Source organism: Sorex fumeus, unplaced genomic scaffold (genome assembly GCF_029834395.1).
Source record: "Sorex fumeus unplaced genomic scaffold, SorFum_2.1 ptg000058l, whole genome shotgun sequence".
NCBI lineage: Eukaryota > Metazoa > Chordata > Mammalia > Eulipotyphla > Soricidae > Sorex > Sorex fumeus.
The window spans coordinates 15504403-15519772 of record NW_026606115.1 but is presented as its reverse complement, the minus strand read 5'-3'; the positions used below and the strand labels follow the sequence as shown (position 1 = coordinate 15519772).

General features: G+C 39.8%; 1 protein-coding gene across 2 annotated transcripts in view; it reads right to left on the bottom strand.

The window, feature by feature from the left end:
• Positions 1–15370, bottom strand: part of ACSL4 (acyl-CoA synthetase long chain family member 4) — a 104773-nt gene that overhangs the window by 17333 nt on the left and 72070 nt on the right. For both annotated transcript variants that reach the window (XM_056125672.1, XM_056125671.1), the window contains 4 exons: positions 11656–11727; positions 6776–6915; positions 5038–5210; positions 2111–2185 (listed from right to left, as the gene is read on the bottom strand). In XM_056125672.1, coding sequence (XP_055981647.1) covers positions 2111–2185; positions 5038–5210; positions 6776–6915; positions 11656–11727 — 460 coding nt within the window. The remainder of the gene's footprint in view (positions 1–2110; positions 2186–5037; positions 5211–6775; positions 6916–11655; positions 11728–15370) is intronic.

Sequence of the window (15370 nt, the reverse complement as noted above, 5' to 3'; positions counted from 1 at the left end):
CCCTCTTGGAGAACCCGGCAAACTACCAGGAGTATCTTGCCCACATGGCAAAGCCTGGCAAGTTACCCATGATGTATTCAATATGTCAAACACAGTAACAAGAAGTCTTAAAAAAAATGGAGACGTTACTGGGCCCGCTTGAGCAAATCGATGAACAACGGGAGGACAGTGCTACAGTGCTACGGAATTCTTAAATTATTTTAATTTCTTATAATTTCAAAGAGGAAAGACTATTTGCCTTTTGCCTTCAGGAGGCCTACAAAAATGATTATTATCAATGTTAATTAAATGCAGGTATGTTCTTAGTGGCTTGTGTTTGCAATGACATATTAGAACTTCAACTATGCAAAAAATGGACAGCTGAATCTTTAAAAATTTATTGATGTAGCTTAAGTGACATATTTACAATAGTGCCAACACTTACATTTTGCTATAAAGTTACCACCCCTCATCACCACCAATATGCCGTAATCTGCCTCTAGTCTGTCTTTTTCTTTCCCATCCTGTACCCTCTCGCTTGGTAATGTGAGTTTTGTAGACACAGACCGGTCCCGGGTGGCAACACAGCACTGGAGGTCCCTCTGGATCCCATACCGAGCCAATTTTGCTAGGGTACCCCAGATGGAGCAGGTGCAGTCTCCAGATGGATCCCCTGCGTCCAAGAGCAAAGCCCAGGTATGCAGGTACCAGGACTAAATATCCAGGACGCATGAAAGCTGAGGCACTGGGCTGTCTCTCCTCAGCTCTCCACCCACTCTGCGGCCTAGCTGTCACGCCCACAAGCTTCTGCCGGGCGCCATCTTGGTATGCCAACAACCCTGATCCAGAGACTCCTAATTGAATCCCAAAATGGATTAGTGCCCTAGAGAGATGTATCTGGAACCCAACCATCTACAATCTAGGATCCCAGAAGCGCGTGGCCGCAAAATTCAAAAAAATTTTGAGTATCTCATGATATTCAAAATGAGCAATGGAAAATAAATGATCTAGCGTCTGCCTCAGGCAGGCAGGCTTGAATGGTGGTGGAAAATTAGGGCAAAACATAATGCCCAAAAGTAGAGAGAGAGCATTGGGGAAATTGTTTGCCACAGAGGCAGTACGGGGCGGGGGGGGGGGGGGGACTAGGATGCAGGGAGATACTGGGTACATTAATGGTAGAAAATGTACACTGGTGGAGGAAGGGTGTTTGATCATTTTATGGCTGAATTTCAAACATAAAAGCTTTGTAACTATCTCATGGTGATTCAATAATTTTTTTTTAAAAAAATGAGTTTTGTTAGCAAAGACCAAGAGTTTGTCATTATTCCATATTGTCTTTTCCTTTTTTTTTCTACATTCCACAGATGAATAATATCATTTGGGGCTGGAGCGATAATGCAGTGGGTAGGGTGTTTGCCTTGCATGCAGCCAACCAGGGTTTGATTCCCAGCATCCCATATGATCCCCTGAGCACTACCAGGAGTAATTCCTGAGTGTAAAGTCAGGAATAACCCCTGTGCATCGCCGGGTATGACCCAAAAAGCAAAATAAATATATAAATAAAAGATCATTCAATATTTATTCTTCCTCTGATATATTTTAACACAATCTCCTCCAGTGTAATCCAAGTTGCAGCAATGGAAAGCGGAATTTTAATCATAAGCATGTTTACTGGGGTCAAAATCTAAGAATTTGGTGTGTGCACAAGCACATGTGTGTATTTATATAGTCTACATCCTGGAAATCTAAAGATTCTTTGCTCTTTCCCTCTCCCTCTCCTCCCCCTTTCCCTCCCCTCTCTTCTGTCTCTCTGTCTCTATCTCTGTCTGTCTGATTGTGTCTCTGTCTCTGAGTCTCTCTCTCACACACACACACATCCTATCTCCAAACACAGGGAATGCTCTAGTAAGAATCATTTCTTCTTTTACTATCAAGTATTCCCACGTTCAGGACCACTACATGTAGATTCCATAGATTTTCCATTTGCTTTTAGGGACCCGAAGATGATATGGAGGAAAAAGCAAGCATAGAGCTACAAGTAAAAGTAAAGCCTTACTTGCTACCACAGACAACCTAACACTTGAAAGAAAATGTTGTCTATAGATCTAAAATCACTTGAATTGATTCTTACCTTCCTGCCAGTCTTTTAGTTTAATTTCACAGCAAATAAGAGGGGCTCCAACACGGCCAGTAGTATAGTCAGTAACTATAAGGGAAAATATTAATATATTAGATACCATATTATGGACTAGAAATGTTGGAATTAGAGTCAGAATCTATCTGATAGGAGAGAGAAAGAGCACAACAGATGATTAGTCAATGTTATAGTTTCAAGAAAAAAACATTGTATAACTGAAATGCAATCATGAACAACTTTGTAACTGTGTATCTCTTGGTTGATTCAAGTTTTAAAAAGGAAAAAAGAGAAAAAGGTACAGTTTACCACCAAAAACACATAATTATTTTTATGAGACTGAGGACATGATAATAAATATTTACTATTACAAAAATAAAACAAAATTTCAACAAAAATAGCAACATCATTTTTGGTTTCAGTTTGGACTGATCCTCTAGCACAATACACTGGCTGGAGAGATAGCTCAACAAGCTTAAGTACATGTTTTTCATGCAGGAATCAAGATTAAATTACTGATTCTGCATGGTTGATCCAACAAGCACTGTTGGGAGTAACCCAAGCACTGGGCTGGGAGAAGTCACTGAGTAGCTCCAGGTGTGGTTCCCATCTCCCCGAAATGTGTATGCTATTAAGATTCAATAAGACAATACATAAACTGGTTCCAATACTACTTGGGACAAAGTGGTTAAAAATATTAGCTGCTATTATTAAATAGGTGGTGATAATCATTATGATCCTATTCATTTATACTTCAAATCAAGTAATTGTGGAAAATCTATTTTCCTTATAATTATAATTACAATAAACAGTGTGAGAAAAACACTTAATTGATAAGGAAACTGTACCCTCAAGGAACCAAAATGTACCTAAGAACATTGCATAAAGAATAAATAAATAAGGACAGAAACATAGTACAGTGTGTGGTGTCTTTACTTTGAACATATCCAACCTGGTTCAAATCCGGGCACCACATAAGGTTCCCTGAGCCCTCAAAAGTAATCCCCGCAGAGGTAGCAATAAACCCTGAGCAATACCAGGTGTGGCCCCAAAACAAAAACAAAATGAATTAAATAAGAATAATTAAATACTAAACTTCATGGCACTCCTAGTGGGAAAATAGACCTGAAGAGATAAGAATGATTGAAAATAGCATAAAATTGTTGGGAAAGACATAATTGAAGAAATGTTCAAAGGAAGATGGCCATTATCAGTTACCCAAAAAGGTATTCCAAAGGAAGCAACAGTACATAGAGAATGACTAGAGCAAGAGTGGCAGTCTGAGAAAGAGAGACAAGACTGACTTGTCTGGACTGAGGGGACTGATGTTTATATGTAGAAGTCACAGAAAAATAATGATGAATATGTCAATGGTGCAATATTAAAGGTCCGGACAATGATAGAGGGACATGGTTACTCTGGACCAGGTCTAGGTACTGAAAAGAGGCAAAGAGACATGTATCAATAACAGTATTTTAAACCACAGTATCTATAGTGGGGGGAAGAACAAAGAAAAAGTGCTTCTCATGGAGGCACTCTGGGGGTGTGAGGGAAACCAGGGACACCGGTGGAGAGAAGTAGACACTGCTGAAGGGACTGGTGGTGTTGAGCATCTGAAATTCAATCATGAATAATTTGTAAATTGTAATTCACAGTGATTCAATAAAAAATCAAAGATATCTAAAAAGCTAGGTATGTGAGGTATGATTCAGTGTTTGAGGTGAATGAGCTGCCTATGCTATGGGCAGACACATCTGGAAATAGCTCAGAATAATGAGAATGAAAAGTTCACTGTCAAAAGTGACACACAGAGAAAGAAGTAGTCCAATAATGAATGGAAAGACATGAATTTTAATGATAGTAAAAAGATCTCATCAAGGTGGCTTCAAACCTAATACCCTTAAGGATGGGAATACAATGGTCATAATCAGACAATGAAGGGGTGATTTGAGATACTGGCATTGACTTGGAATACAGAGTTTTAAATGAATATAGGAAAGTCCAAAAGAAAACCACTACACTATGGCAATTTTTCTCCACTCTGGAATATATTTGGCAATATTTAGAAAATAAATTTTATTTTCCCATACTGGGGGTAAGAGGAGATCCATTACTACTACTATCTATCTGCTAAGTATCCTACAATGCTCAGGAGAGCTGTGAACTACAAAGAATGCACTGGTTCAAATTTTCAGTGATGTCCAAGTTGAAAAACCCTGCTACTGACTGTTAAAAATAACGGAAAAGAAAACAAAAAATAGTTAAGCAGAAATATAGGTCTGAGAAGAAGTTTAAAGTACAATTCTCAAAAAAGGGAATAATTTAGAGAAAGAATTTCAAAGGACTAGGGTTACAGAATTTTGAGGACTGACATTGTGACATAAAGACTTATAAGTCTTAAAAATAAAAGCTAGAGCATAATAATCTTAAGCTTCTCAAGTAATGCAAATGGGTATTATTGTAGTAACTAATAAAAAATTACAAATGACATTAAAAATACTTAAAAACCCATATCTGAAAAAATGAAGATTAAAAGGGGGCTTTGGTGGTAGTACAGTGGGCAGGGCACTTGCCTTGTACATGGCCAAGCTGGGTTCAATCTCTAGTACACCATGAGTCCTCTGCGCCCCACCAGGAGAGATTCCTGAGTGCAGAGCCAAGAGTAGCCCCAAGCACTGCTCAGTGTGGTCAAAATAAACAAATCCTTATACTTAGCCAGAAAAACAGCTCAAAGGGCTGAGCACATGCTTTTCATAAAGGAGGCCTGAGACTGATCCACATTACCACATGGTCCCCTGAGCAATATTGTAGTGAACCCCAAGAAACCCAGGATTAGAGCCAGGGGTAGCTCCTAAGCATTGCTCTGTGTGGCCCCCAAAACTAAATGAAATATATAATTTATAAAATAAAGTCAAAATATTTACCTTCAGTAACAGTTCCAGCACCACATGATTCTGTCAATCCATAACCCTGACCAATTGGGCAGCAGAAGCAGACATTCATGAATCGGTGAGTCTGAGGAGATAGTGGCGCTCCACCAGACAGCATCATTCGGACATTGCCGCCCAGTAGGGCCTTCACTTTTTTAAATAACACCCTTAATAAAAGGGAAGATAAATGTTCTTACTATATGTATACATTATTTTTGGTAACACTGATTTATAAATTCTATGAAAGAGTTCACAAGTGTGGCAAAGCATTTCTACTTCATAACATAAAGATGAAGGTTAAAAATGAGGTAACAGGGGCTAGAGAGATAGTACAGTGCTTGCGTTGCAGGTAGCCAACCCAGGTTTGATCCTTGTCCTGAGCACACTAGGAGTGATTCCTGACCACAGAGCCAGGAGTAACCTCTGAACACGTCCAGGTATAGCCAAAAACACAGTGTTAACTGGAGACACCTTGAATAACACCAGAAAAACTTGTAAAATGTCAAATAAAAATGTAGCAACTACTCTGATAACCTGTATGTGAAAAGAATTATCAACATGAAAAAAATTAGTTATCTCTAGAATGCTCAGTCATCCATCTTACCACACCTTCACTGAAAAAAAGTATTTCCATTGTCCACTCCCTTACACTGTATTTTGAACAATTTGTCTATATACTTGCCAATTTATGAATATTATAAATCAAAGGGCTGAAGCGATAGCACAGTGGTAGGGTGTTTGCCTTGAACGCAGCCAACATGGCGGACCCGAGTTCGATTCCTCCGCCCCTCTCGGAGAGCCCGGCAAGCTACCGAGAGTATCTCGCCCGCACAGCAGAGCCTGGCAAGCCACCTGTGATGTGTTCGATATGCCAAACACAGTAACAACAAAGTCTCCAATGGAGACGTTACTGGGCCCGCTCGAGCAAATCAATGAACAATGGGAGGACAGTGACAGTGAATAAATCAAAAAAAAATTCATGCAACCTAAATCTTTGGGGGGTCATACCTTATGATTCTCAAGAGTTATTCCTGGCTCTGCCCTAAGAAATTGCTCCTGTGAATGCATGGGGCATCCCCGGGGTGCCAACGATTGAACCCAGGTCAGCCAAATGCAAGGCAAGCGCCCTGTCTGCTACACTCTCAAGCCCCTGTGCAGAATAAGTATTGAAACGTCTTTAGACTTGAAATATATATTTTAAATACAACTGTTTTGACTAAAAGTTCTACTCCAGTTTTTCTTCATATACCATGGTCACGGTAACGATCCTCCCGTTGTTCATCGATTTGCTCGAGCGGGCCCAGTAATGTCTCCATCATGAAACTTGTTGTTACTGTGTTTAGCATATCAAATACGTCACGGGTAGCTTGCCAGGCTCTGCTGTGAGGGCGAGATACTCTCGGTAGCTTGCCGGGCTCTCCGAGAGGGCAGAGGAATTGAACTCGGGTCGGCCATGTTGGCCGCTTGTAAGGCAAACGCCCTACTGCTGTGCTATCGCTCCAGCCCCTTCATATACCAAATTTTATAATTATTCACTCAGTGAATTGAGTCTTAGGAAATTGGAACAATCATATTCCTCTGATTGCTGTGGAAACAATAAGGCTTATACATGAATTTAAAAATTCAGTCTTATAATCACATTGCTGTTCTGCAAACTAAATCAACTTGTCATTTTCTTTTTCATCTTACAGACACACAAACACGAAGAGGCCAAACTATGAAATATACTTACAGGTTGCAGAGTGGAGCATCATAACCCTTTTTGATCTGTTCCAATTTGTAATCATACCCTATCTTGAATAGAGTTTTCTGAATATAATTCATCTCTTGGACTTTGCTCATAACATTCTTATAAATCCTGTCCATGATTTCCTGAAAGATAAGCAAAATATTCAATAATTTGAAAGGGTTCCAATAACCTGAGACAGACTTCACATGTAATCTTACTTGCCATATCACATTATTTTTTATAATATTTACAGTACAATAAACAGTTTAAGTGTAATGGATATTACTTCATTTGTAAATAATTTCAGTGACATGTTCACTGTTTTAAAAAAAACTTAGATGGGCCACAGATACAAGTTTAATGGACAGAGTACATGCTTTATATGCAGGAGTCCCAGGTTTGCTCTCCAGCAAGCAAAAAACAAAGGTATAAAACATCTTTTTTGTTTTGTTTCCTGTTGGACCACACCTGGCTGTGCTTAAGCATTACTCTTGGCTCTGCACTCAGGTATCAGATGTGGTGCCTGGGATCAAACCTGGGTCAGCTGCATGCAAGTGAATTGCCCTACACATTGCACTATCACTCTGGCCCATGGTATACAACATCACATTTCTATAAAACTTGGGGAAGAGAGGGATGTCTACTCTGGTATTCAAAGATTACACTATTATTATCTCCTTGGCACCCAAGGAGAGTAGGCAAAAGGGCGAGGAATATTGCTCCATAATTGGAAGCTTGTCTCATAAGCTGGGGGAGAAGGCAGCTTGAATAGAGAAGAGATCACTAAGTCAATAATGGTTAGAGGGATCATTCTGGATGAGAGATGTGTTCTGAAAGTAGACAAAGGGCCAAATGTGATAACCTCTCAGTATCTGTACTGCAAACCATGTCCAAAAGTAGAGAGAGAGTATGGGGGAAATTGTCTGCCACAGAGGCAGAAGGAGGGTTGGAAAAGGGGGATATTGGTGGTAGATAATGTGCACTGGTGGAGGGATGGGAGTTGAATCATGGTATGACTGAAACTCAAAATGAAAGCTTTGTAACTGTATCTCACGGTGATTCGATAAAAAAAACACATGACACTATGTTGCTTTCTTCATTTCAAAAAAAGGAACTGCAATAGTTTAATTGAAATACCTGTCTAGATCTGTGATAGGAAAATTCCAGTTCTTCCCTAAAAGGCCTTTAGTAACTTATGCCATTCCTTTATAGAGTAATATGGTCTATTAAGAGGGGAAAGAAGAGCATGGGACTCTAACAGATATAAGAATCATTTTTATGGTCCTTCAACACTATATACTAATCACAGACTCAGTAATACATGAATAAGGAATATAATACAGCTAACAACAAGCTGGTGGCATTTATGGTTAACTCAAAAAGAATCCTTTATTTCAACTTAACATTAAAGATGTTCAATTGGCTCAATACTCTAAAAAATTCAGTTTTGAATTTTCACTAAATATTATAGCATTATATCAATCTTTTCTTCTGAGGAAGCAATGAAAGAAAACTGATTCTATTAAAAATCCTCAAATTATTTTGATTTGGGTCCACAACCAGCTGTGCTCAGGGCTTACTTCTGGGTCTGTGTCCAAGGATCATTCCTGGTGGGCTCAGGGGACCATATGGGCTTTCAGGAATCGAATGTGGGTTGGCTGCATGTACAGTAAATGCTCCAACTTCTGTGCTATCTCTCCAGCTCCTTCAGTGGCTTTTTAAAAGCACATTTATAAATTAGTAGAAAGAACTAAGGGAATTAATAAGGCTTGGTGAAGCACAGTTGACTAGCAATATAGAAGCCCATTTATTACCTCTGGGCCAAAAAAATACTAAAGAGATTGGAACCAGATAACCATGGGAAAGACTGGGTATAGCCAATGAGGAAAATATCTAAGAATTCCCTTACAGCTGCCAAAAATCGCAACCCATCAGTAAAGGAGCATAAGCTATAACCACATAGAGCATCCTTTCTTCCTGACCTCTGTTCTGTTATGAGTACTAACAACTGGCCTAACCCAATAGAAAATTAGAGGACAAACAAACTCTGGTATTTCATCCATAGAATTCAGCATCCTAAAAGGAGAGTTACAGATAGGTAAGACTGCAAGTAAGGAGGCTTGCCTTGCACATAGCTGACCTGGGTTCAATCACCGGCATCGCATATGGTCCCCTAAGCCCTACCAGGTATGATCCCTAAGCACAGAGCCAGGAGTAAGGCCTGAGTACCACCAGGTGTGCTCTCCTCCCCCCAAAAGAATAATAAACAATGATAACTGTAGAATGAATGAATAGCTTATTAGCTCATTCCTATTTATTTACACTTAGACATTGTTTCCTAGACTCGACAATCCTTACTCCTTCCCTATGTAAGGCACTTAGCACAGTGCTGAAAACACAGTAGGGATGATGAAAACTACTATCAGCATCCTTTTATTGATTTTACTTATTTATTTTTTGGCCTTTGAGATTTATTTATTTATTTAAATGAATCATTGTGAGATACAGTTACAGACTTACAAACTTTCATGATTACGTTTCATTCATACAATGATCGAGTATCCATCCCTCCACCAGTGCCCATTCTCCACCAACAATGTTTCCAGTATTCCTCCCACCACTCCCACCCCATCCCACCACTACCTCCGTGGCAGGCACATTCTTTTTACTTGCTCTCCTTTTGGGTGTTATGGCTTTACATGCTGGAGGAAAAGGCAGCTGGGATAGACACGGGACCACTAAGTGAATGATGCTTGAAGGGCTCACTCGAGATGGGAGATGCATGCTGAAAGTAGACTACAGACCAAACATGATGGCCACTTACTACCCGTATTGCAAACTATCAGCATACTTTTATTTTATTGCTAATCACATGCCTTGCCTTTGGTCTGTAAGCTTGCTGCTATACTGGAGTAGCCTAGATAGGTTACCCTGACTTATTCTAACCTTTCTGTTCTTAAAGAATTTTTAATTAGAAGACTAACATCATAAAGTATCTTTCATCTGTAATTCCTAGAAAAACCTGGACAGAGCATTTCATTATATAATCTCAGAATTTCAATATATAAAATAATTCTACAAAAGATAGTAGAATAAGATTTGAAGTCTGACTACATTACAACAATGGTGATACAGTCTCAGTGGGATTTCTGAAGCCTAAAGCACTAGAATAATTTGATATACAAGTTGAAAACACTGTGATATAGATAAAGAAAATCTCTTTAAATGTATCATTAAATATTTATCATTACAAAGCTATCAAACCTAGCATCTTGTTTTAGTAACAAGCAATACTTCATATAAGGATCTTGGAGAGCTACAATAAAACTTCTTTTCTTAGGCAGTTTTCTCAAAACATTTAAGTCACCAGAGGAAATTCCAAGGCTTGCTATTTGATACTCAATTCCGTCACTAATCAGCCCCATATGTTGGATATGCTCCTCAATTTTTCTAGAGAAGGCCTAAAGGTTTCTCATTTTTAATTAAAAATAAACAAGACAATATTAAGAGCATATTCTAGTTTTAAATGATTACAACCAAATTCTCAAACTAGGTAACTTGCCCTTGAAAATCACCAGGTCATATCATTACTTTAAAGCTCCATTATGGACAAACATTATCAGGTCTATTAATTGCAGAAGACTGTCAGTTCAGTTTTCCCAATATTTAACATTTAAAGGAACATAATAGCTATACTTTCAACGTAGTTGAAAAGTGCTCACCTAGCATATGTACAATCCTAGATTAGATCTCCGACTGAATCCAGGACTCCCGAATGCAAAGCATGCATGCACTCAGCCCCCCGGAGTGCTCATAAGTTACTCTTGGCTCTGCACTCAGGTATCTCTCCTTTTTTTTTTTCTTTTTTTTTTTTCCCTTTATTTTATTTTATTTTTTTTAAAGTTGTAGATTTACAATTTTTTGTGCTTTGGTTTCAATTATACAATGATCAGATACCCATCCCTCCACCAGTGCCCATTTTCCACCACCATGGATAATATCCCTCCCACCCCCATCCCCCCATCCCCCCGTCTCTGTGGCAGGGCAATCCCCTGTGTTCTCTCTCTCCTTTTGGGTGTTGTGGTCTGCAAAAGAGGCATTGAGTGGCAAACATGTTCAGTCCATAGTCTACTTTCGACATGCATCTCCCCTCCTGGGAGGATCCTCCAAACATCCTTTATTTGGTGCTCCCTTCTCTATCTGAATAGCCCTTTCCTCTAGGATACCCGGCTGGCCTCTAAGTTATGGAGTAATCCTCCTGGTGCTGATCTCAGCTATTCTTGGGTATTAATCTCATACTTTGTTACTTTATATCCCCCAGATGAATGCAATCTTTCTATGTCTATCCCTCTCTTTCTGACTCATTTCGCTTAGCATGATACTTTCCATATTGTACCACTTGTATGTAAATTTCATGACTTCATCTTTTCTAAGAGCTACATAGTACTCCATTGTGTAGATGTACCAAAGTTTCTTTAACCAGTCATCTGTTCTTGGGCATTCAGGTTTCTTCCAGTTTCTGGCTATTGTAAAGAGGGCTGCAATGAACAAACAAGTGCAGATGTCACTTCGACTATACATTTTTGCCTCTCTGGGATATATTCCCAGGAGTGGTATTGCTGGGTCAAATGGGAGCTCAATTTCTAATTTTTTGAGAATCGTCCATACTGTTTTCCAGAAGGGCTGAACCAGTCGGCATTCCCACCAACAGTGAAGGAGTGTCCCTTTCTCGCCACAACCACGCCAGGTATCTCTCCTTAGAATGCTGGGGAACCATATGGGATGCTGGGGATTAAACCTGGGTTGGCCATGTGCAAGGTCAATGCCCCACCTGCTATATTCTCTCTCTGGCTCCAAAAGTGACATTTTTATTATATACTCACTGGAACAGCAGCCATGAGTGTAGGCTTCAATACAGTGCAATCGCCTTTGCTTCCTTTTTTAATCTTGCTGGACTACATTACAGAGAAAACAAACAGAGAAAAAAGTCAGAAACATAGGAACAATCATAGAATGACTGCACTCATTTGTGGAATATTGGTCACTGGTCACTGTCCTCCTGTTGTTCATCGATTTGCTCAAGCGGGCCCAGTAACGTCTCCATTGGAGACTTTGTTGTTATTGTGTTTGGCATATCGAATACGTCACGGGGAGCTTGCCAGGCTCTGCCATGAGGGCGGCGAGATACTCTCAGTAGCTTGCCGGGCTCTCGGAGAGGGGCAGAGGAATCGAACTCGGGTCGGCCATGTTGGCTGCATGCAAGGCAAACGCCCTACTGCTGTGCTATCGCTCCAGCCCTTGTGGAATATAAAATAATATAATATGAGACTGACACCCAAGGACAGTAGGCACAAGGGCCAGGAATACTGCTCCATAGTTGGAAGCCTGCCTCATGAGCTGGGGGAGAAGGCAGCTGGAATCGAGAAGGGATTGCTAAGTCAATGATGGTTGGAGGAATCATTCAGGATGAGAGATGTGTGTTGAAAGTAGATAAAGGACCAAACGTGATACACTCTCAGTATCTGTATTGCAAACTATAATGCCAAAAAGTAGAGAGAGATAGTATGGGGGAAACTGTCTGCCATAGAGGCAGGGGGAGGGTTGGGATGGGGGGAATACTGGGGAGAGTAATAATGGTGGTGGAGAGTGTGCACTGGTGGAGGGATGAGTGTTCGATCATTGTATGACTGAAACTCAAACATGAAAGCTTTGTAACTGTATCTCAATGTGATTCAATTAAAAAAAAAAACAGAATCAGGAAAATCAACTTTAGCCCAAAGATGTGACAATTCAAGCAAGTAAAATAATCACAAAATCTATGCATAAAATCTGGTTTTCTACTTCTCTGTGGGTTATCTGCTCAAACTATGACAATCTATAAGTTGATAGTGCTTTAGTGCTATATACATCCTATAGATTATATCTTCTAACACAGTTTAATCATCTTTGGAGAAGATACTCTGTTCCAGAATAAAGAACAATGCTCTAGTTTGATAAATGAAGCATTCTTATTAATAACATATCATCAAATATAGCCTAGAACTACCTTTTCCTCACAAAAGTTCTTACCATTTAACATTAAAAGTAAAGTGAAGATAATTTTAGCTTCCTTTATTTAGCCTAAAAGCACAGTCACATCACCAAGTCACCACTATCTATATTAACAATGCAACAAAACATTAATGTCATAACATGTTAATAGAACACTAAAATACTTCCAGTGACTGAGTATATGTACATATGTATGTAAATATATATATATATTTCTTATGCATTGATATTTGCAGGGATCAGCATTTTTATGATGTTCCCCCTGAGAAAGGTAGATCAGAATCTGCTCTAATGCAGTTTTTGAATAATGGCATGTTAGCCCTTGTTCACACAGGCAAGAAGAAAACCAGCTCTAAATAACAAGTAGTTTTAGGATGGAGGATTCAGGGACCCGTGCACAGCTTGGTGGTAGAGAGCTTGCCTTGCAGGCACTGAAGCTGAGAGTTTGATCCACAGCACTGCTCCACAAGCCAAATATAAGACTGGCAGTTCCAAAATCGAGGCTGCCCAGTGCCACAAAGTCCACAATATGATGCACTGCAATGAACTGTGCACTACACATGATCACAACTTGCATGCGATCCCCCAGTTATTGCAATACTCACAATAAAAGGAAGAGGGACAAAACGTAAACTGCCTAAAATTACATTTAAAAAAACTAGGATTGGGCCTGTAGCACCAAAAGCTTCTGCTGGTGGAAATCTTTTTCTTTAAAGTAAATGAAGGAAATAACTTTTTTCTTTAATAACTCAGAGGTGAATGTGCATATTTGTGAATGGAAACACATACTCATTCACTGACACCACACATAGGAAATGTCCTCTGAAGCATGGGTGCTTAGGTATTTGAAGTCAAAGCTGCTCTCTACGTCCTTCAGATTGATTTGGTTTCACTAAAGCATCTGTGTGTGTGTGTGTGTGTGTGTGTACACAGTGCGATTCTATTCATCTATGAGAAAAATTAAGATCCTGCCTTTTTTCTACAACATGGGTGGATATGATAGGGTTCAGCTGTCACTGTCACTGTCCTCCCGTTGTTCATCGATTTGCTCGAGCGGGCCCAGTAACGTCTCCATTGGAGACTTTGTTGTTACTGTGTTTGGCATACGAATACGTCACGGGTAGCTTGCCAGGCTCTGCCGTGCGGGCGAGATACTCTCGGTAGCTTGCCGGGCTCTCCGAGAGGGGCGGAGGAATCGAACTCAGGTCGGCCATGCTGGCTGCGTGCAAGGCAAACGCCAGCACAGCGGTAGGGCGTTTGCCTTGCACACAGCCAACATAGGGTTCAGATAAAACAAATAATTCAGGCAAAAGACTAATATCACACAATCCTACTCATATGTGGAATATAAAGTAACAAAGCAAGGGAGTAGACAAAAGCCAATGAAAACAATAACAAAACTAAGATTAACAAATGAGGCATGGGGAGTGAAAAATAAGGGCCCAGTGGACATGGGTGGGGAAGGAATGTTGGTACTTTGGTTGCAGTAGTGGTATCATGACACTGTACCCTTAAAAAATATAAACACTACATTCTTGTAAGCCAAAGTTATGTGAGTAAGTTAAATATATAGTATGTATATGTATATATGTGTTTGTGTATACATAAAATACACTGAATCTGAAAAGACAACATAAATAAAAAAGTTTAAATATGTAAAGCAAAAAAGGTAGGTGTTAATACTCCAACAGCTTTTAAAAACAGACTTATAATGCAGCACAGCCTAAGAGAAAGCAAAAATAAATTTAAAGCAGCATCTGCACCACTTCCTCACATCCAGGACACCTGTTTTTAGAAAGACAGTGAAAACAAGTATTGCCTGTGTCTGGCTTCTGAGCTTTATGTGTATGGGGGCTGGGGTGGGCAAGGGAAGGAGAATCATATTCAAAGCTTATCAAAATATTTTTCATATTCTGAACACACGTCTGAACATAAGAAATCCTATCTATAATTGATCAAAATGTAACAATCATAGATTCCAAATAATGTTTTAATGATTTATGTCCCAGTTTTGTTTTATTTGGGATTGCGGAGTGTTGGTCCCACACTCATTAGTGCTCAAGGGCTATTTCTGGCTCTGTGCATAGGAGTGACTACTGTTGGTGCTCAAGGAACCATATGTGGTGTGGGAGATTAAAATGAGGGTTGAGGCCACAAGTCATATGCAAGACAAGCCTAATCTCTACTACCTCTCCATCCCATTCTACTGGATTTTAAACGTAAACTTTTAGCTTAAAATATAGATAACTAAAACACGGCAACTCTGTATCACAAGAGACTGTGTCCCATTAAAAACAAAGTGCTCTGGAAGGAAAGGGGGAAGTAAGTAGCAGCTAGCCAAGCTGGCTTGTCTCCTTCCAGCCCCAGTACCAAGAATGGGAAGCAGCACAGCATCAGCGCAATGTCTGTTCCTCAAGATTGGCATTTTTCTCCCAGCTTAGGAGGTCCCACTTTATACTGCAATGTGAATATACAAAGAAACCCTAACTCCAATTACCTGGCTGTAGAACACACAAGAAACACGTCCAGCTGCAAAAGTCACAATGA